Raw genomic sequence first — 22,669 nt, 5'->3', positions numbered from 1 at the left:
TAAAACTGGTTATTTTTTAAAAAGTAATTGTACCTGCTGCCAAATAGTTTTCTACTAAATCCCACTGTGACAATTTCCAAGCTGCTTCCACCCTGTATGTGTTTAATTCATCTGTCCATTCAGACCTATTAAAAGAAATCCATATCAATTGAACATGTATTTAAATTTAAGGTGGCATTTACAGACTTTTCATTGGTTTGGATACTCTATTTATTGTATTTTGTACTTAAGTACAAAATAATTAATTTCTATCTGCAACAATCCCAATTTTAATCTTTCCATTCCCCCAAAATATTTTTTTCAATAATTACAATGGAATGGGGAGGGAGGAGGGAGGGGGGTTCGGGATGGGGAACACATGTATACCTATGGCGGATTCATTTTGATATTTGGCAAAACTAATACAGTTATATAAAGTTTAAAAATAAAATAAAATAAAATAAAAAGAAATTGTATTTTACAGCAATTACAATTGAAATTTTCAATAATTATAATTGAAATTGAATTACAATTTCAATAATTCAATTATTTTCAATAATTACTTCTGACAAAAAATGTCATTTTTGACAAATTTGCCATATATTAAATCAGAATTAATGACTGGATAATTACAAAGAACAGTTGTAAGATTAGCTGCAGGTTTAACTTTAACAAAGAGCAGTGAGGAAAAAGAGCCAACTGAACATTTATGTATCACAGGTAAGTAATTCTAATAACATGGGATTTTGAGCAAAATTAAAGACTGCAGTCCATGGTGTTGCAAGGAGTCGAACACAACTGAGCAACTTCACTTTCACTTTTCACTTTCATGCATTGGATAAGGAAATGGCAACCCACTCCAGTGTTCTTGCCTGGAGAATCCCAGGGACAGGGGAGCCTGGTGGGCTGCCGTCTGTGGGGTCGCATAGAGTCGGACACGACTGAAGCGACTTAGCAGCAGCAGCAAAGACAAAAACATAGAAACTGGTGGTGTGCATTGAGCATTAGGGAACAAAGGATACTCAATAATAAGGGCATAACCAAGTTACTAATTATGTGTCAATAGTATAAAAAAAGATACAAAATTAGCTACCTAAAATACTTATCTATTCTTATTATTTTCAGTTACTTTAAAATTGGGGTTTGTAAAAGCACTATGATATAGGTTACTATTTTTTTTAAGCATCCTACTTATGTGATACTAAGATGGCTAGTGATATTTAGATCATGACTGCATAGAAGAAGCTACACTTTCCCCATGTTTCTTCTTTATTAAATCATATTATGTGAATAACTGCTTATGTTATGTTATGTTAGACCTTAGGCCAGGCACATTTTTCCATTTAATTAGTTAATAATACCAAAATGTACACATATCCCCATATTATAAATAAGGTAACAGATTCAGACAGGCTGGGATCAACGCCCTTAAAAGCCCTCTTTGTTCTTTCTGTAGTAAAAATACATAAAGAAAATGTAACAAATGAATCAATTATTAAAAAAATAAAATAACAACACAAATACTAAATATTTTCTAATTTCTGAATACCATCAAAAATGATTTAGAACAAACTAAAAGAAATACAACAGACTCATAACTTTCAAAAATCCGAATTTGAATAACTTCACAAGTGTATTACAACATGCTGAAGTATCAAAAATTTTAGGATCCAAATCTGAGTAGAATTAGGAAGAGTTGCTCTCCAGAGGGGACTGTTGTTCTTGTTCAGTCACTAAGCCATGTCCAACTCTTTGCAACCCCATGGACTGTAGCACACTAGGCTCCTCTGTCCTTCATCATATCCCAGAGTTTGCTCAAACTCAAGTACATTGAGTTGGTGATGCCATCCAACCATCTCGTCCTCTGTCATCCCCTTCTCCTCCTGCCTTCAATCCTTCTCAGAATCAGGGTCTTTTCCAGTAAGTCAGCTCTTTGCATTGGGTGGCCAAAGCATTGGAGCTTCAGCTTCAGCATCAGTCCTTCCAATGAATATTCAGGACTGATTTCCTTTAGGATTGACAGGTTTGATCTCCTTGCAGTGCATGGGACTTTCAAGTGTCTTCTCCAACACCAAAATCTAAAAGCATCAATTCTTCAGCACTCAGTCTTCTTTATGGTTCAACTCTCACATTTGTACATGACTACTGGAATAGCTTTGACTATATGGACCTTTGTCAGCAAAGTGATGTCTCTGCTTTTTAATATGCTGTCTAGGTTTGTCATAGCTTTAATTCCAAGAAGGAAGTGTATTTTATTTCCATGGCTGCAGTCACCATCTGCATGATTATGGAGCCCAAGAAAATAAAACTGTCAATGCTTCTACTTTTTCCCCTTTTATCTGCCATGAAGTGATGGAACTAGATGCCATGACCTTAAAGCAGAGGGTCACACCAAGCACTGTACCAAGAAGCATTGTACCAAATGGCCATGAGGATCAGGCTGTGATAATACTTCCATAAATGCATTAAAAAGATGACTCTGTACTGCTGTATTTAAAATAGATAACCAACCAAGGACTTACTGTACAACACAGGGAACACAGCTCAATGTTATATATAAGACTGGATGGGAAGGGAGTTTGGGAGAGAATGGATACAGGTATAATAAGCATGGCTGTGCTGTCTACCTGAAACTACTGTTTCATTGTTAATTGTTAATCTGCTATAACATTGTTAATCTGCTATACTCCAATACAAAATTTTAAAAAATAAAACAACGTGTAGTTTAAGCACAGACAATAATTTTGGAGAAATATTTGTTTAAACACAAGTATCCACCCCAAGAAAAACACATCACCTCAATGACCACTTGCACCAGTGATATAGTATCCTTTGTTGAATATTGAAGCTTGCCTTTTCACAGTCCAATGATCAGGAGGCTCTATGTATCCCAGACCCAAAAAGAAGGGCGTGCAGTACGCATCATAAGGAAATAAGACACACTGGCTTGAGCCATGACAAACTTTCCCAAATTCCTGCAACCCTTTTATTCATCAGGTCTCTCAAATAATCTGGAGAAATAAGTCTAAAACATATACCCAATCTTTCCCTGCTTCTGTAAAGCTTTTTTTTCCATCATTTTATAAATTCCACTACTTTGAAACCATACAACTAAGACTGAGTTTCTCTGCTCTCAGACACCGTAGAACAGTGGTCTTTAAAATCATAGTTTTGAATTTATAGAATCTGCATTTAGAAGTACTGCATGAACTAACTAAAGACAGTGGCCTGTGCTCTTTGGTAAAGTAAGATGATCCCATCCCTTTTGACCAGATCTCATGTCTGGACACTCAACTAGAGCTAGACATCCTGGAATGTGAAGTCCAGTGGGCCTTAGGAAGCATCACTATGAACAAAGCTAGTGGAGGTGATGGAATTCCAGTCGAGCTATTTCAAATTGTAAAAGATGATGCTGTGAAAGTGCTGCACTAAATATGTCAGCAAATTTGGAAAATTCAGCAGTGGCCACAGTACTGGAAAAGGTCACTTTTCATTCCAATCCCAAAGAAAGGCAATGCCAAAGAATGCTCAAACTACTGCACAGTTGCACTCATCTCATACGCTAGTAAAGTAATGCTCAAAATTCTCCAAGCCAGACCTCAGCAATACGTGAACCGTGAACTTCCAGATGTTCGAGCTGGTTTTAGAAAAGGCAGAGGAACCAGAGATCAAATTGCCAACATCCGCTGGATCATCGAAAAAGCCAGAGAGTTCCAGAAAAACATCTATTTCTGCTTTATTGACTATGCCAAAGCCTTTGACTGTGTAGATCACAATAAACTGTGGAAAGTTCTGAAAGAGATGGGAATACCAGACCACCTGACCTGCCTCTTGAGAAACCTGTATGTAGGTCAGGAAGCAACAGTTAGAACGGGACATGGAACAACAGACTGGTTCCAAATAGAAAAAGGGGTACATCAAGGCTGTATATTGTCACCATGCTTATTTAACTTATATGCAGAGTACATCATGAGAATGCTGGGCTGGATGAAGCACAAGCTGGAATCAAGATTGCCGGGAGAAATATCAATAATCTCAGATATGCAGATGACACTACCCTTATCGCAGAAAGTGAAGAACTAAAGAGCCTCTTGTGAAGGTGAAGGAGGAAAGTAAAAAAGTTGGCTTAAAGCTCAACATTCAGAAAACTAAGATGATGGCATCCAGTCCTGTCACTTCATGGCAAATAGATGGGGAAACAAGGGAAACAGTGGCTGACTTTATTTTTGGGGGTTCCAAAATCACTGCAGATGGTGATTGCAGCCATGAAATTAAAAGACGCTTACTCCTTGGAAAGAAAGTTATGACCAACCTAGACAGCATATTAAAAAGCAGAGACATTACTTTGTCAAGAAACATCTGTGTAGTCAAGGCTATGGTTTTTCCAGTAGTCATGTATGGATGTGAGAGTTGGACTATAAAGAAAGCTGAGTGCCAAAGAACTGATGCTTTTGAACTGTGGTTTTGGAGAAGACTCTTGAGAGTCCCTTGGACTGCAAGGAGATCCAATCAGTCCATCCTAAAGGAGATCAGTCCTGGGTGTTCATTGTAAGGACTGATGCTAAAGCTGAAACTCCAATACTTTGGTCACCTGTTGCAAAGAGCTGACTCATCTGAAAATACCCTGATGCGAGGAAATATTGAGGGCAGGAGGAGAAGGGGACAACAGAGGATGAGATGGTTGGATGGCATCACCGACTCAATGGACATGAGTTTGGATAAACTCCGGGAGTTGGTGATGGACAGGGAGGCCTGGCGTGCTGTGGTTCATGGGGTTGCAAAGAGTCGGACACGACTGAGCGACTGAACTGAACTGAACACTGTCCGGAAAAGTTATCTGGGGTCTGGCAAATACATTAAGGAAAAAGGCTTTCAGCTGGCAGAGCAAGGCAGTTTCAAGAGCAAAATCAACCTTCCTAATTATTTTTTATATTAAAAGAAACATGGATGCTTTAATCTTTGCCACATATAAGCACTTTTTGGGGGTTATCATTTGGTTTGCTCTAAGAAACCTATTTTCTTTAGGAAAGGAAGGTTGTTTTCATTTTTATTAGTCTTTTAGGGGAAAACAATCCCTAGATTTTAGAGTGGTATTCTTTAATTCAGTCACAAAATTTCCTTCTTTCCAACACATAAAATAACTGGTGCTGATTATGTAGGCACAGCTTAGATACCCTTTAGAAGTATGAATATGAACTTCACCCATAGTAGGTAAAGTCTGGCGGGTTCCTGTCATAAAGCAAATTTACTTCAAAGATGATTCTTTGCACAAAAGATAAGCTGTTAAGTGCTAGACTGACTTACGAGAGAGAGAGTAGGACAAAATATTTTTTGGTGCTTATCTCCAACACCATGAAAACAAAAAAGATTTCATTACTTTAGTAAACATTACTTCAACCCAATCAGTCAATTTAAAATTTCCCATTTCAAAACAATGATAAAAAAAATTCTTTTAAAAAGCATTACCTGTTAGCATGCACTCCATTCACCTGAGTGATTACAGTAGACAGTTGACCAAGACCTAACATGGACTTCACAACACCATGATAGTGAATGATCTGGAAATTTTAAAGTATTTAAAATAGCAATTGTTACTTCAAATACATCTTAGGAACCAAAAAGTGTTTAACTGCTTGTCCTTAAAAAATACTATCTTCTTCACTGAGCCTACCTTTCTTAGTTTAACAAGTGACTTGCTTGGCTATATGGCAGACTCCTCTGCCAATGTTCTATACACATCTGAATTTTTTTTTTTTTTAATTCAGACAACCTAAAAAGCATCTCAGATTGAATTTATTATTTTTTCCCAGATAAGGTCTAATTTTTTGTTTAGATCAAATATAAAAGTAACAGGATTTCTTAATACTTCATTTAAAGACTGTCATTATTTCTCATGTAAAAATTAAACTCAAAGGTCACAATATTATTAGTATAGATTTTAGACTATAGAAACTGAAGAGTTAAATAGGATTATGAAGTATTCTTTAAAATTGAGAACAAGATTGTGAAAAATAAAGGCCCTATACACTGAACTTCTGAGAAAATGAACAGGCCAATTATGACAAAAAAGGGATACCTAAGATTAGAGATATTCTAAACCAAGATTGTAAACCAATGATTCTAAACCTCTTTCCTGTTCTAATATACATGAGATACATGACGTGCCTTCATTAGTAACTGTAGCTCAGTGATACCAAAGGACCATTTCAGAGATTGCCAGATGGTGATGGGGCATGTGTAATCTGAAAAACTTTCTTAGGCTATAGAATCACTATTATTATTAAAAATTGATGCAAGTCTTACACTTTTAATAGTAAAGCAAAATTACCTTAATTTCAGAGTAACTGAATATACAGCTTAAAACTAAGTATATTCCACAATAAATCTCATTCATTTGGGGGATTTGTAAGGTCATAGAAATTTGGTACTGGAAAGGATCTTTGAGATCATCTAGCATATCTCTAATTTTATCAATCAGGAAACTCAAGTTCACAGACGGTTAAATATTTTCCAGACACAGAGTGACACTGGTAGAGACAGTATTGACATTAAGGTTTCCAGAGATTCTAGTTCATAGTTCTTTTTATTATGTTGCCTTTCATTTCTTTTCTTACCTGGTCTGGTTCTAACTGAATAGCCCTGTCATAACAAGCAGTGGCATCCCTCAGTAAGCCGATGCTTTCATGTTCAAGGATTTGTTCTTTCAGAGATGGCTCTGCCTTTCGAATTGCGCTTACTCCAGCCACTCCATCTGGTTCATGCATAGCAGCATATAATTTCTTTGTTCAATCATTAAAGAAACAGTAAAATAAGAAAAAAAGACACAACTAGAAATAAAGCCACCCATTCATGTAAAAAAGCATATAAGTATTTTTTTTCCTCAAAGCAACAATAAGTATTTGTTTCAGGGTAGATTCACAGTAAAACTGCAAATTTATTTCCAGGCATTCTGTTCCACTTAAACATACCCATATTCCACTTAAATACAAATCTCCACTAGTAACTGCCAGTGACAATGAGAACTGTAAAGACTCTCAAGGTCTTGAACTCTTGTAAAAATCTGATATATAATAAATTCTGTTGAGTACAGTCTATAAGTTATATTCTAAAATTTTAAAATATTTTAAATAAGCATTTAATATATTGGTATTAACATACTTTCAAGAAATACACTGATGCTTGGAAAGACTGAAGGCAAAAAGAGAAGTGGGCAACGTAGATGAGATGCTTAGACAGCATCACCGACTTAATGGACATGAATTTGAGTCAACTCTGAGATACAGTGAAGACAAGTGAGCCTGTTGTGCTGCAGTCCATGGGGTCACAAAGAGCTGGACACAACTTAGAGACTGAACAACAAGAAACACAAGACACTAAATCTGGGTTCAAAGGAGATATTCAGGCTGAAGATAAAAATTTGGGACTAGTTAGCACAAAGATGGCAGGGGAAAGGATGAAGTGATTTATGAAATGAACAGAGGCAGAGAAGAAAAGAGGACACTAGAGTACTTCTATATGTATAAATGAGGAAGAACTAGCAAATGAAACTGAGAGCAGGGACTAGCTTGAAGAAACCTAGAATATGTGGTATCCCAGAAGTTGTGAGAGAAAAGAAAATGTCTTAATAAAGGAGTGGTCAAATGATGCCATGAGGTTAATAAAATGAGGACTGGGAGGTATTTATTGGATTTGGCAACATGGAGGCCACCAATTTTCTTTCTTTTTAAACTTTTATTGGTGAATAGTTGCTTTACAATGTTGTGTTAGTTTCTGTTGTGCAACAAAGTGAATCAGCAGTGTCACTGTTGTTCAGTCACCCGGCCATGTACAACTCTGCAAACCCAGGGACTGCAGCACGCCAGGCCTCCCTGTCCCTCACCATCTCCTGGAGTTTGCCTAAATTCGTGTCTATGGCACTGGTGATGCCATCCAGCCATCTCATCCTCTGAAGCCCTCTTCTCCTTCTGCCCTCAATCTTTCCCAGCATCAGAGTCTTTTCCATCGAGTCAGTTCTTCACATCAGGCGGCCAAAGTATTGGAGTTTCAGCTTTAGCATCAGTCCTTTCAATGAGTATTTAGGGTTGATTTCCTTTAATATTGACGGGTTTGATTTCCTTGCTGTCCAAGGGACCCATAGGAATCTTCTCCAGCACCACAGTTTGAAGGCATCAATTCTTTGGCTCTCTGGCTTTTTTATGGTCCAGCTCTCACAACCGTATGTGACCATGGGGAAGACCATAACTGTGACTATACAGACCTTTGTCGGCAGAGTAATGAATCAGCTAACCATATACACATATCCTCTCTTCTAAGAATTCTCTCCCATTTAGGTCACCACAGAGCAGAGTATTGAGTAGAGTTTCCTGTGCTATACCGTAGGCTCTTATTCAGTTCAACTGAATCACTCAGTTGTGTCCGACTCTTTGCGACCCCATGACTGCAGCACGCCAGGCTTCCCTGTCCATCGCCAACTCCCAGAGCCTACTCAAACTCATGTCCATCGTGTCGGTGATGCCATCCAACCATCTCATCCTCTGTCGTCCCCTTCTCCTCCCGCCTTCAATCTTTCCCAGCATCAGGGTCTTTTCAAATGAGTCAGTTCTTTGCATCAGGTGGCCAAAGTATTGGAGTTTCAGCTTCAGCATCAGTCCTTCCGATGAATATTCAGGACTGATTTCTTTCAGATTGATTGGTTGGATCTCCTTGCAGTCCAAGGCCAACACCACAGTTCAAAAGCATCAATTCTTCGGCACTCAGCTTTCTTTATAGCCCAACTCTCATATCCATACACGACTATTGGAAAAACCATAGTTTTGATTAGACGGACCTTTGTTGGCCGTCTCTGGACAACAAGACATTCTCAAAGGAATGTCTCTGCTTTCTAATATGCTGTCTAGGTGGTCACAGCTTTTCTTCCAAGGAGCAAGTGTCTTTTAATTTCATGGCTGCAGTCACCATCTGCAGTGATTTTGGAGCCCAAGAAAATAAAGCCTCTCACTGTTTCCATTGTTTCCCCATCTATTTGCCATGAAGTGATGGGGCCGGATAACATGATCTTAGTTTTCTGAATGCTAGTTTTAAGCCAACTTTTCCCCCTCTCCTCTTTCACTTTCATCAAGAGGCTCTTTAGTCCATCTTCGCTTTCTGCCATAAGGATGGTGTCATCTGCGTATCTGAGGTTATTGATATTTCTCCGGGCAATCTTGATTCCAGCTTGTGCTTCATCCCATGAACAGTATGAAAAGGTTCTCATTAGTTATCTATTTTATACATAATAGTATATGTATATGTCAGTGATTTTCTTAGCAAGAATAGAGTCAGTTGAATGGAGAAGGAACTCTTATTGGAATGGGCAAAGAGTAAATAAGAAATAAAGGTCTATAAAGAAGATAGGCAATTCTTTTAAAAACTGGCTATGGAGGGAAACAGAAAGTTGGGAAGTATCTGAAAAACGATACTGTAAGATCTTTTCAAGGGAATTAGAGAAAAATTAAAATGTTCTGTTATACCAGAACATGTCTATATACTTTATTACTCTGGTTGAGAAAGAAAAGTTAATCATACTGGAGAAAGAAGGAATATCTGAAGGAGTGAAATTCTTGAAATCAACAACAGAAGTAGAAGAACTGAATTTTGGCAGGAAGGGATTCTTCCTTAGGAACAGAATAGAGAAGAAAAAGAATATGGTGCAGAATCCAGTGAATTTTCAGATTTGGTAGATTTGGCTTCTATTTTCCTAAGGAACAATAAAGCAAGGTCATCAACTGAGAATAAGTGAGGTGAGAAGAGACATGAAGAGAAGGTAAGAAATAGTCATCATGAAGAGAGGGAAAGTAGTCTTAATTGGAGAAACATAGACTGAAGGCAGTGTTAAAGAGTTCTGCTGAAGTTTGAGATTATGAATGTGAAGGAAAACCAGTTAAATATCCACAGTGTGATTTTACTCCAGTGATGTTCAGTTGCTTACATGCAAACAATGGGAAAACACATGGGTGAGTTTATTCAGGATTGGAGTCTTACAAGTGAATACAATACAGAGGGAGAAAGACAAGGGAGTTGAATACCCTTATAAAAGAATGACTTTAACAATTAAGAGAGACTAATGCTAGACAAGGAGGCAAACAAAGACAGGAGAGACTGTCACCGAAAGACTACAAGCTATTTTCCAGTTCTCTCACAGCATTCTGCTTTTCGACCTGAAAAGAAGCCCACCAATCTTGACCTCTTATTTAATTCACTGTATTAGTCCCACTGGTCCTTACTTTCTCTTCCATATACAATCATAGTATTATCATCTAAACCAATAAAATGAACAATCTAAACATAAAAGACTGGCAATATTAAACATCATTATTAAGTTCACTATATTAATTTCAAACCTGTAAAAATCCAAGATGCTCTTGAATGTTTTGCTTCTTTTCTGTAATAAATGATTCAAAGTGCATTACAGCTCGTGTGTATGCTTTGGAGCGAAAGGATGCTACTGCCAGAGTATCCTGAGGTATGAGGTCTAGAAAACGAGTTACACTCTGATAGTCTTCATAATCCACAGTAGACACTAGATCATAAAAAGATAATTGAGTAATTAAAGACTTAGAAGATGAAATTTTAAAAGTATACATTAAATTTTATTTCATGAAATAAATTAATCTACATGTACCAGTGTATCTTATTTAGAATGTAACTACCAGCAAGAGCTCAGAAGACTCTTGCTCCAACAGCAATTATTACTTACCTTACCTTAAACAGTCATTTAACTTATTTGAACTTCTGTTTCTATGGACAGAGAAGCCTGGGGAGCTACAGTCCATGGTGTAGCAAAGAATCAGTCACGACTGAGCAACTAACACACACACTTTCCTATAAATCCTAGCATCTGTTTTGCCTTCCTTAAATGTTGTAAGGATTAAATGTAAATTCACATTAAATGTTGAGGATATATAAAGATGATACAAAAGATCTAGTGGCAAAGAATCCTCCTGCCAATGCAGGTTAGATGTAAGAGATGCAGGTTCGATCCCTGTGTCGGGAAGATCCCGTGGAAGAGGGCAAGGCAACCCACTACAGCATTCTTGCCTGGAGAATCCCATGGACAGAGGAGCCTGGCAGGCTACAGTCCATACACGACTGGCGTGACTTAGCACACATGCACAAAAGATACAAAGATGAGTTATTGATTATTAATAACTATAAAAACAGTGATAAAGTATGAGTTGGGAAAAGGCAGAATTATGGAAATAGCTTTCTTTATTAACAATCTATTTCTTTCCTGTGTTGCTATATCTACATTAGCTATTAAGGTGGAAATAGAAAGTAAAAGTACCTTTCAAGTAAAATCATAAATACTTTAAAATGGTAATTTTTTTTAAAAGAATCTAAGAAAAGACCTAATTGAGAAACTTCTGGACTAGCTAGTTTAAGAAGTCTTATTTAAAAGCTATAGCTTTTAATAATGACTCATAACAGCATGTAGAAAACAGGAAACAAATTTCATAATCAAGATAGTAAATTTAAATGAAATTATATTTAAAATAAGTTTCTTACTTCCATCAAAATGTGTAATTCATTTCAAATTATGAGAAATGTTAAAGGTACTGTACTTTTGAAATATTACAAATGTTACTCTTAAAAGCTAGAATTTTTATTACAATGTTAGTAAGAAATGATAATAACTGAGTTCATGTTTGGTTTTTATGTACCATTTTCACATGCAGAAACAGAAACAAACCTTTAATTGTAGAGTTAATGTAAAACATATCAATATGTTGTAGAGAAAAAAAGTCATATTGTAAAGAACAGCATTCCCCTAAAGAGATAATTATTTGTCAGTCCAAAATATCCTAAAAAAATAAACTATTGTGCTTAACAACAGGAATGTTTGTGTTTCCACAAATAGAGGAACAAGAAGGAGATGCTCACAAGTGGAGAACTTAAGTAAAGGCCTCTTTAAGGGTCTTAGTCAGTTTTTCCAATTAGTCTCAAAGCTTTGGGGGAAAATAATGTATTCCCACTAAGATGGCTGAAGTACAGAGAAGCAGAACGATCATATACTTTACCCATTTGCCACAAGAATGAAAAGTGCAAAAGTTTAAAGACATTAAGTGTATCTATTAATGTCCGAAGAATGTAATGCATCAAAATCTTGCCAAATGCTTATATCATAGGGGCAAGTGTCATTTTAGACTCTAATGAGATTCTTCTTTTAGTCACCTTAGTGGGAGTTGTAAAATCAAAGGGAAAAAAATAACATGTTAGCAGGTGTAACAGGGGGTTAGTGTTGTAGTATATACTAACTATATTTTTTTTTTTGGACAGAGAATCTTTTTTTTTTTATAGTGGTGTTTTTTTAATTGCACATAATTGCTTTACAATGTTGTGTTAGTTTCTGCTGTACAACAAAGTGAATTAGCTATATGTATACATTTATCCCCTCTATCTTGGAGAGAATCTTTAGACTCAAATTAAAAGATATAACAATGCTGAACTGAAAGAAACTGTAAAGTGTGAATATTGTTTATAAATTAATTCAAACAAATTATTTAAAAATATGACATTCATGAGATAATTAGAACTTTGGAAACTGGATATTTGATATTAAGAGGGATAATGACCAGTTTTTTTAGGTATCATAAAGACATGTTGATTATATTTCTTTGCAAAGAGTCCTTATCTTTTAGAGCTACACTCTCAAATATTATAGATGAAATAATGATACCTAGGATTTACTTACAAACAATATGGGGTAGATAAGTACATAGCAGTACAGATTAACAAGATTACTAATTCCTTTTATTATTAATTAATTTATTTTAATTGGAGGCTAATTACTTACAACATTGTGGTGGTTTTTGCCATATATTGACATGAATCAGCCATGGGTGTACATGTGTCCCCCTGTCCTGAACCCCCCTCCCACCTCTTTCCCCATACTAAGCATATTTGGAGAGGCTGCTGGATACCAAACTACCAGAGACAGGGAAAAAAAGAATAAAATAAGTGAAATGAATTAAAAAAAAAAAAAGGTCATGAAATGAATGAAAGTAAAATCTTTGAAGTGTAAAACTTAACTGTGAAAAAGACTGCAAAGAGTATCTCATAAGTGAAAAAAGATAAAGAACACTTATATACATACACATATATGTATATATACAATGTATACACACATTGAGGGAACATGGAATAAATGAATTAACAGTGAGGAGTGGGTTAATAACAACATTAACATAGCATTTATTTCACACTTTATAATTTACTATATATAATCATCAACCCACTTAATCCTCAATCTTCTAGGGGAGATAATATAAACCTTATTTTATGCAAAGAAAAATTAAGCAAAATTAAGGTGTTTTGCTTAAGGAAGTGAGAGTAAGAGTTTAAAGAGAGGCTTTCTTACTATAAAGTCACCGCTTTTTCTCAGACAAGGCCATCTCCTGGGGAGGTGGGGGGAAAAGGCATGAAAGAAAATATAGGTCTTTTAAAAGCTAATGCTTAAATTATAGATTGATATAGGAAGGAGCTAACTGGTTAATAATAAAGAGAAGGAAGTATATAGAACTTATGACTTACCCATGGAGTCTACCTTATCTCTATGTGATTTGCCTTGTGCGAATTTTTCAGCATTCAGTGCCTGAAACTTGTGCCTTGCCCATTGTGTGAGATGGTCAAGCATGGAGAACACAGTCTGTGTACTGAGTTGACACAGATCAGATGCACTGTCTTGGGTACTTAAGGTATGATGATCATCATGCTTTAGAACTGCCATAATTTCTGCATAAACCTAAGAAGAACCATTTTATGGTTAATGATATGTCTACATAATACTATTTTACTATTACCTGACATATAAGGTTGACCATTTTAGGGAATAATTTTCAAAAGAAAAAAAATCCATGATGGATTAATAATAAATTATCTTTCTCATTAAAATTAAGCCAATAAAATGTTTCTCTGAAGAGAAAATATACTGTAAAAGAGTCACAAAAATAGACTTGGCAAAGATGGTTGAGACTATCCAAGTGCCTGTGAGAGATTATGATGTCTCTTTCATGCTTTATCTGCAAACAGACACTTCAAACAAAAGGAAAGCCCGCTGCTCACTGTGGCAGTTTCTAGAATGTCACTGTCAAACAGGCAAGCAGATATTCATGTGCAAAGCCCTGTGGTAGGATTCAGACATACCCCAGCTACAGGCTCTGGGTGGGATTCAGACTTTCACCAGCTATAGGTTCTGCTCCAAGAAAGCCCTCTTGTGTGTATACTTGATTGCACACACGAACAATACAAGGTAGCATATGATAAGGTGTAAACAGAGTGACAATATCATGGAGCACTTAAGTGCTGAATATAAATACAGTATGGGTTTAGAGGTTCAAGGGAGGCAGTCATGAGACGTTGGGGTACTAGCCTGCAGTTTGATTTCCTTAAGGTGGGCCCTTTCCCCAAAGCAAAACTTTTATGCCTCAAAAATCTGATCTGTGTTAATTCTAAGGTCCCTTCTGCTCAAAGAGTCTGTGTTTCCATGTCATTTAACCTCTCTGTGTCTTAATTTCCTCATCAATAGAATGGAATTACAGACCATGCTCTGTAATGACACACCAATTCTAAAGCAAAACAAAATCACACTGCAAAGTTTTGTTGCCTTACTGAATCAGATCAAAAGGGCACAGAGTGCCCTCCTTCTCATTTTCTAAGGTCTCTTGGTTTTGACAGTAGGAAATCTGTCAAGCTTGAATTTGCAAGCCTCTTAAGGCCTTTTAAACTAAAATGATATATTTGAAATAAAAAGTTAATAGTGACTTTTGTCATCATATTTTGGATTTGTGCTAAATGTTGTGTATTAGTTAATATTTAAGAAAATAAAGCAGAGTCCCTATTAAAACAAACAAACAAAAACCAACAACAACAAAAAAAGTCATAAAAATAAATACAGTATCTGCAGAAATCATTTCAGAGTAATTGAAGGGCATGTACAAACAAAAAAAATCAAAAGAAAATATGGAGAACTATGTTCATGATACTGGATAAGAGAAGGCATCGTATAAAAAGCTTAACATTAAAAAGTTATAAAAGATATACAAATTTGGCATTTATATTTAAAATTTCTCATGGCAAAAGATATAACTGGAAAAAAATTTTCTACGATATGACTGGCACAAATTGGTATTCAGAATACATATCAAACTCCTACTAATTATTTAAAAAGGTACACACATACACAATCCCAAATAGGCAAAGGATATGAACTAAGCATTAAACAACTCTTTGATAAATAAAAGTTTAAAAAAGGATTTTGTAAGTGTTTAGATATCCCATTACATAGCATATACATGTCCAACTAATACATAGCCTTTTTAGTACTAACTACATTTCCCAAATATTTGTACAAACAGAAACCAAATAAAATGATGTATCTCACCTCTTGTCGATCTTCTTGATTACACCCCAACAAAACATACACTAAAATATGTGGAAGAAGATAGATGGTCACCTTGAAATCATGCTTCATCATAATGCTACAGCAGGTGAAGATTTTACTGGCAAGATCATGCCGAACCTATAAACTCCAATGGTTTAGAGAGAGTAAGTAGTTTTGTACATTTTATTCTTTTGATTAACACCAAAAGACAACATGTGAGCTAGTCTATCATTGTAGAGTAGGTATTTTCCTTTGAAGAAAGGCACTCAAGTAGGGAGGATTTAGCTCACCATCTCTCTGGTCAAGTGTCTAAACTGCTGAGACCCCTACAAGAGCAATATAGCTACTTGGGCTGCCAACTATCTCAACAAAAATGGTCTTTTCCTCCTAGATTTCATTTTAAAATGCACCACGTTTTGTTACAGATTAACCTTGCTTAACATTATCTTTTACTTAGCTACATTAAATTTAGTACATTTATTCCCTGAACAAATAAATGAGGAAAGTAACCAGAAAGTATTTCCTGGGCCAGCAAATTACATACAAGACCACATTTTTATTAAGTAATCAACAAGGATTAACTATAGGAAAGAAAATGAAAGAAATAAAAAGTTTAAATTACTTGGTGTTAGAGTCAAATTTTATTGGTATGATCCAACCCTCAATTTACCAGCATTACTGTTCTCCTATAAAAGTTTAAAGGTTTTTCCTTCTTCAAATATAAATCCTTCACTAAAAAACAAAACAAAACTAAGTACAGCTAAATAAAATATTCCACAGCTGAAAGTAATTAATTTAATTGTATTAATTTAACATTTCACATATTATATTTTCAGTATATTCACTAAAAAAGAGAAAAACTTTATTGAAATTACCAGATATAATTTATTATAATGCTTTAAAACACTAATAGAAATATGAATTAATAACAAAAGTTGTGAATTTTAAATACATGTTAAACATTTTGGGGAAACACAAAGGCACCTTTTTTCTGTCAGGTATGTAAAAATTTCATATTAGGAAAATATCAGGAACATATCTCTATTTTTCCATGAAATTTTATTTTTAAAAAACCTTTACTTTTGGGGGGGCTTCCCTGGTGGCTCAGCTGGTAAAGAATCTACCTGCAATGCAGGAGACCTGGGTTTGATCCCTGGGCTGGAAAGATCCCCTGGAGAAGGGAAAGGCTACCCACTCCAGTATTCTAACCTGGAGAATTCCATGGATGGGATAGTCTACAGGGTTACAAAGAGTTGGACATGACTGAACAACTTTCACATTCACATTACTTTTATTTTGGAGGAAGTTCAGATAATGTATTCTCTTTTAGAAATTGCCACTGAGGGATAATACATCTTTCTTTTTATTATATATAAAAAAGTCTGATAAGGCATTTATATTCTTTTAAACAGTATTATTTAAAACATAAAATGATAGAATGTAATATAATAGACATTTTACAAACACACTAAGAACACTATTATTTGCTTGATTAAAAAACTACCTTTTTACTCAAAAACTGTTACTAGTAACAAAAGAGAAACTCTCTATTAGTAAACATTTTCTACAAAAATTTCTATCACTAACAGCACAAATATTTCAGTGCCTACTGTGTGTGCTATGCATTCAGATAAATGTTCTCATTTCCTTCACAATTTCTATTCAGTTAAATTCTGGACAAGGCTCTCTTACCTTTGTTATAAGATAACCTGCCCAAGATGCTGACCATTCCGCAAAATTATTACCTAATTTACTTAAGTAAATTGGCTTCTTTACTCCAGACCAATCTGTTGATTTCTGAGAACTCTTATATCTGTAATTTAAAAATTGTTTATTAAAAAATAAATATATATCCATCTGTCTAGAACTTTAGTATAAGGAATTATATCAACTCTTTTGCTGACTACCTCACTACAGCCTTGCCCTTACTGAAATCTGGCTAAAGACACTACTTTCCCTAAAGCTTCTTAGTGATGGGGTGATAGGTCATTCTTGAACTCCCCAAGTACAAAGTATTTGAGTCTGCTTCTTCCCTTCCTCAATGCTCTTTCAGATCCTTCCAACCCCACCCTGGAACAAAAAAGATCTGTTCCTTTGAGGTTCAAGTCATCCACATATATATACTATACTATACTCATTATGGACATCTACCAACTCACTGATACAGTTAGCAGATTGCTCAGCATTTTCTTTCCTCCCCAAGTCTTACCATCCTGAGTGACTTCAATGTCTGGTTGGACCATCTAGTCAAACTGAAAACTTCTCAATGACTGTCTTCTCTACTTCTTTTTTGGGACTCCCTTTCCAAAACAGAGAAACTTCTTCACTTCCAAAATGTACTATTTAGACCCCACTTTACGGCCACAGTTTCCCAAAGGTCCAGTTCTTTCATCCAGTTACTGACACATCTGTTCTCTCTCATTGAGATATTCTGTCTCTTGATTCTGCTAAACTCTTCTAATCTATAATACCTTCTTTTCATTTACTTCTTTTTCTAACCAGCTTGGTTTCTATGGTCCTTCACTTCAAGCATTCTCTTGGTAATATCCTCTACACACTCCACTGCCACACTGTTCTTTACCAGCTGGACCCATCCGCCAAGCTCCAAATCTTGGATCAGTCTAAATGCTTGCCTTCACTGAAACGATATCAAGGCCACTGCATTGATACAGGAAAAATCATGAAATTGTTTATGAGATTAGTACCACTACGTATCTTAGTTTTCAACCTCAGTGGACCTCTATGCTGCCCAGAAATCCTAAATATTCCTTATCAGCTCTCTCTTCTGTTTTCCACAGTGGCTATTACAAATGATCATTATTCTCCTTACGTGACCTATTACCAACTGCACTGATACTTTCAGCCAATAATCTTATCTCTTATACCTCTTACTTCATGGAGAAAAAAGAAACCATTAACACAACCCCACAGTTAAATTTGTAAATAAGTTCTATCCATCATTTTATCTTCCCTTATTACAGAGAAAGAGACTTCACTTCCTTTAATCACCCATGAGATATATGGCTAGTATTCTGGATGCTCCTTGGGGCCTTATTTTATCAATTATCACTTCTCTCTCTTCCATAACTTCAACATGATTCTTTCTATTTGCTCCTCAGCACTAACATTTAAACCTGTTCAAATAGGTCTCATCTTACACATGCGTACAGCAACTATTGAGGTGAGTGGATTCCTTTTTAATCACCAGCGTAAGGTTTGGAAATGACAAATGTAATTAATGCCCTACACTCAAGGGTCTCAGCAAACATTATGTATTTCACTGTATCGCAAATTGCTAAAAAATGAAAAATCCAATGTCTCTCAGTTAACCACCATTATTTTGAACCATCATGAATATAATTCTCTGGATGATTTTTACAAGTTTTATGCTGAACTTAGAAAACTATGGATATTGGGGAACAAGTAAGGCTCTGTTAAGTCACATCCTGATATTTTCTCCTAAAATTATTTCTGTGGCAATTGTGAACCATAGGCGATTTATCTATCTAGTTAACAGCAACTCTTAAGCATCTATAAGTGCTATAAAATACAGATAAAGAAATGGAGAAGTATAGAGTTCTCAAAATAGAAAAAACAAACTTTATTTTATCTTAATAAACTATATCTTTAAATAGTACTATTCATAAGAAACAAAATGATGTTTAAGAGGTTTCTAAATATTAAAAGGTATGTAGAAAATAAGTATACATACTTAAGGGCTCTTATAAAACATTTTACTATGTACCTAGGTACTGTACTAGGGTTCAAAAGCTAAAGTAATTATCCAAGGTCAAATAGCCAATAATTTTGGGACTTAGACTACCTAAAACTAAAGTTTCTAAGTAAAAATAATTAATGGGCTTCAATCAAGCCTAACAAAGTTTTTAAAATGGCAAAGAAAAGGTTAAAAATTTTTTTTCTTAAAGGAGAAGAAAATATTTTCACAGGGCTTCCCAGATGGCACTAGTGGTAAAGAACCCGCCTGCCCATGTAGGAGACTTAAGAAACACGAGTTGAGTCTCTCGGTCAGGGAAGATCCCCTGGAGGACGGCATGGCAACCCACTCCAGTATTCGTGCCTAGAGAATCCCATGGACAGAGGAGCCTGGCAGGCTATAGTCCAAAGGGTCGCAAAGAGTTGGACACAACTGAAGTGACTTAGCACATACACATCAAAAGTTTCAACTCATATTCAATTTGAAGTAGATTTTTTCCAAAGTACTACTGACAGTTGAATTAAAAAATAATCCTTTCAGCTTCAATGAATTTGTCTAAATATTCAAAGTTATAGAATTTAAACAATGAGCAGATTGTTCTCATTTTGACAAGATTATAAACATAAATCATAGTGGAAAAACACATATTAGAACATACTAAAAACACTTTTAAAGCTAAAAAGTTATATCAAAAGTAACATTTATTTTATATAGTTAAAAACAATTTTATCAAAACAGTATTAATGAGTTTACAGACCTAGTATTTAGATGTGGTTCCAGTATTTCTCGAACATGCTCAGGAAATCGCCTCCACAATTGGTGACCGGGGCCATCAGTTTGCATCTCTCTGCAGTCATAAATGGAAAGTAACTCCTACAAATATATATTTTACAGTTGTAAATTATCAATGAAACAGATACATCTTTACATCCACCAATATTCTACATATTACAGCTATAAAAATACATAGAAAAGTATATAAAATTATAACATTTTGGAGTTATGAACTTGTTCAGATTTATCTCAATGCTTAAAACCATTTAGGTGATTTACTCAAGGTCACAAAGCTGTGGTAGTAACAATAATGGAACATGTAATTTGCATGCTACATATAACATAATCTAAAATAAATGACTAAGAGTTATTTGGAGGAAAAAATTGGAATCTTCTATACTTGCAGAATTTTTAGAGTGTGACCTTTTCTGAATTTTAATTAAAGTACTATAAATCCAAAATAGTTCAAAAATTCAAGATATTTCAAATTCTAGATATACCATACTGAGTTTAAAATTCTGAAAATAAGATGCAAATGTTAAAGACCAATTTATTAGTCAAATCCAGCAATGAAATGGTTATATTTTACTTTCCTGAAAATAAAACAAGTGGGATTTTATAGATGAAGAAAAAAAACCTTTCTAATATCAATCTTTAACACAAGACAAATGTTAGGATATTATATCTTTCATCACCTACTATTCTTTCTTTATATTCCACTATAAAGGACAACATGCAACAGATATATTCCTATTAATAACAATTATAAACACTAATAGAATATGTACTTTATATTTAGAATTAGATCAATCAAAGGTACAAATTCCAGTTATAAAGAAATATTAGAGATATAATGTATAACATGATAAATATAATTAACACTGCTATATGTTATATACGGAGAAGGCAATGGCACCCCACTCCAGTACTCTTGCCTGGAAAATCCCATGGACGGAGGAGCCTGGTAGGCTGCAGTCCATGGGGTCGCTAAGGGTTGGACACAACTGAGTGACTTCACTTTCACTTTTCTCTTTCATGCATTGGAGAAGAAATGGCAACCCACTCCAGTATTCTTGCCTGGAGAATCCCAGGGACGGCGGAGCCTGGTGGGCTGCTGTCTATGGGGTCACACAGAGTCAGACACGACTGAAGTGACTTAGCATTAGCATATGTTATATATGAAAGCTGTTAAGAAGGTAAATCCTGAGTTCTAATCACAAGGGAAAACATTCCTTGTGCTAAAAAAATTTAACTTTTTAAAAATTTAATTTTGTATTTATATGAGATAAATGGATATTCATTAAACTTGTGATAATCATTTCATGATGTACTTAAGTCAAATCATTCTGCTATGCACCTTAAACTTATACAGTGCTGTATGTCAATTATACCTCTACAAAATTGGAAGAAAAAACAAACAAAAAACACTAACATACTTACAGTTGTTCATCTTGTTTCATATTTAACTGAGAAAATAAGCAATTACAAGATACCTCTACAACTTCCATGCTAATATCTCCCCAGCGTGACAATACCATATCAGTGCTTACATGCTCTGCTTTCTCTCTTATTACTAAAGATGAACAGTTTTTGCTTCTAATTAAGGCTAGACTATGCCAAAGCCTTTGACTGTGTGGATCACAATCTACTGTGGAAAATTCTTCAAGAGATGGGAATACCAGACCACCTGATCTGCCTCTTGAGAAATCTGTTTGCAGGTCAGGAAGCAACAGTTAGAACTGGACATGGAACAACAGACTGGTTCCAAATAGGAAAAGGAGTTCATCAAGGCTGTATATTGTCACCCTGTTTATTTAACTTATATGCAGAGTACATCATGAGAAACGCTGGACTGGAAGAAACACAAGCTGGAATCAAGATTGCTAGGAGAAATATCAATAACCTCAGATATGCAGATGACACCACCCTTATGGCAGAAAGTGAAGAGGAACTCAAAAGCCTCTTGATGAAAGTGAAAGTGGAGAGTGAAAAAGTTGGCTTAAAGCTCAACATTCAGAAAACGAAGATCATGGCATCCGGTCCCATCACTTCATGGGAAATAGATGGGGAAACAGTGGAAACAGTGGCAGACTTTATTTTTCTGGGCTCCAAAATCACTGCAGATGGTGACTGCAGCCATGAAATTAAAAGACGCTTACTCCTTGGAAGGAAAGTTATGACCAACCTAGATAGCATATTCAAAAGCAGAGACATTACTTTACCAACAAAGGTTCGTCTAGTCAAGGCTATGGTTTTTCCTGTTGTCATGTATGGATGTGAGAGTTGGACTGTGAAGAAGGCTGAGCACTGAAGAATTGATGCTTTTGAACTGTGGTGTTGGAGAAGACTCTTGAGAGTCCCTTAGACTGCAAGGAGATCCAACCAGTCCATTCTGAAGGAGATCAGCCCTGGGATTTCTTTGGAAGGAATGATGCTAAAGCTGAAACTCCAGTACTTTGGCCACCTCATGCGAAGAGTTGACTCATTGGAAAAGACTCTGATGCTGGGAGGGATTGGGGGCAGGAGGAGAAGGGGACGACAGAGGATGAGATGGCTGGATGGCATCACTGACTCGATGGATGTGAGTCTGAGTGAACTCCGGGAGTTGGTGATGGACAGGGAGGCCTGGCGTGCTGCGATTCATGGGGTCGCAAAGAGTCGGACACGACTGAGCGACTGATCTGATCTGATCTGATTCTTCCCACTTGTACACTATATTCCACATCTCTTTACCTACTTAAAATAGTGTTACATCAGTTCTCTTCTATATCATCACTATTCTT

General features: G+C 35.7%; 1 protein-coding gene across 2 annotated transcripts in view; it reads right to left on the bottom strand.

The window, feature by feature from the left end:
- ATR (ATR serine/threonine kinase) overlaps window positions 1-22,669 on the bottom strand; it is a 117,182-nt gene that overhangs the window by 38,137 nt on the left and 56,376 nt on the right. For both annotated transcript variants that reach the window (XM_006078008.4, XM_006078007.4), the window contains exons 24-31: window positions 19,870-19,985; window positions 17,090-17,210; window positions 15,398-15,535; window positions 13,549-13,759; window positions 10,359-10,537; window positions 6,594-6,758; window positions 5,446-5,537; window positions 34-125 (exon numbers count right to left, since the gene is read on the bottom strand). In XM_006078008.4, the coding sequence (XP_006078070.3) occupies window positions 34-125; window positions 5,446-5,537; window positions 6,594-6,758; window positions 10,359-10,537; window positions 13,549-13,759; window positions 15,398-15,535; window positions 17,090-17,210; window positions 19,870-19,985 (1,114 nt within the window). The remainder of the gene's footprint in view (window positions 1-33; window positions 126-5,445; window positions 5,538-6,593; window positions 6,759-10,358; window positions 10,538-13,548; window positions 13,760-15,397; window positions 15,536-17,089; window positions 17,211-19,869; window positions 19,986-22,669) is intronic.

This window comes from Bubalus bubalis, chromosome 1 (assembly GCF_019923935.1).
Source record: "Bubalus bubalis isolate 160015118507 breed Murrah chromosome 1, NDDB_SH_1, whole genome shotgun sequence".
Classification (NCBI taxonomy): domain Eukaryota; kingdom Metazoa; phylum Chordata; class Mammalia; order Artiodactyla; family Bovidae; genus Bubalus; species Bubalus bubalis.
This window is presented reverse-complemented; position numbering and strand designations above follow the sequence as displayed.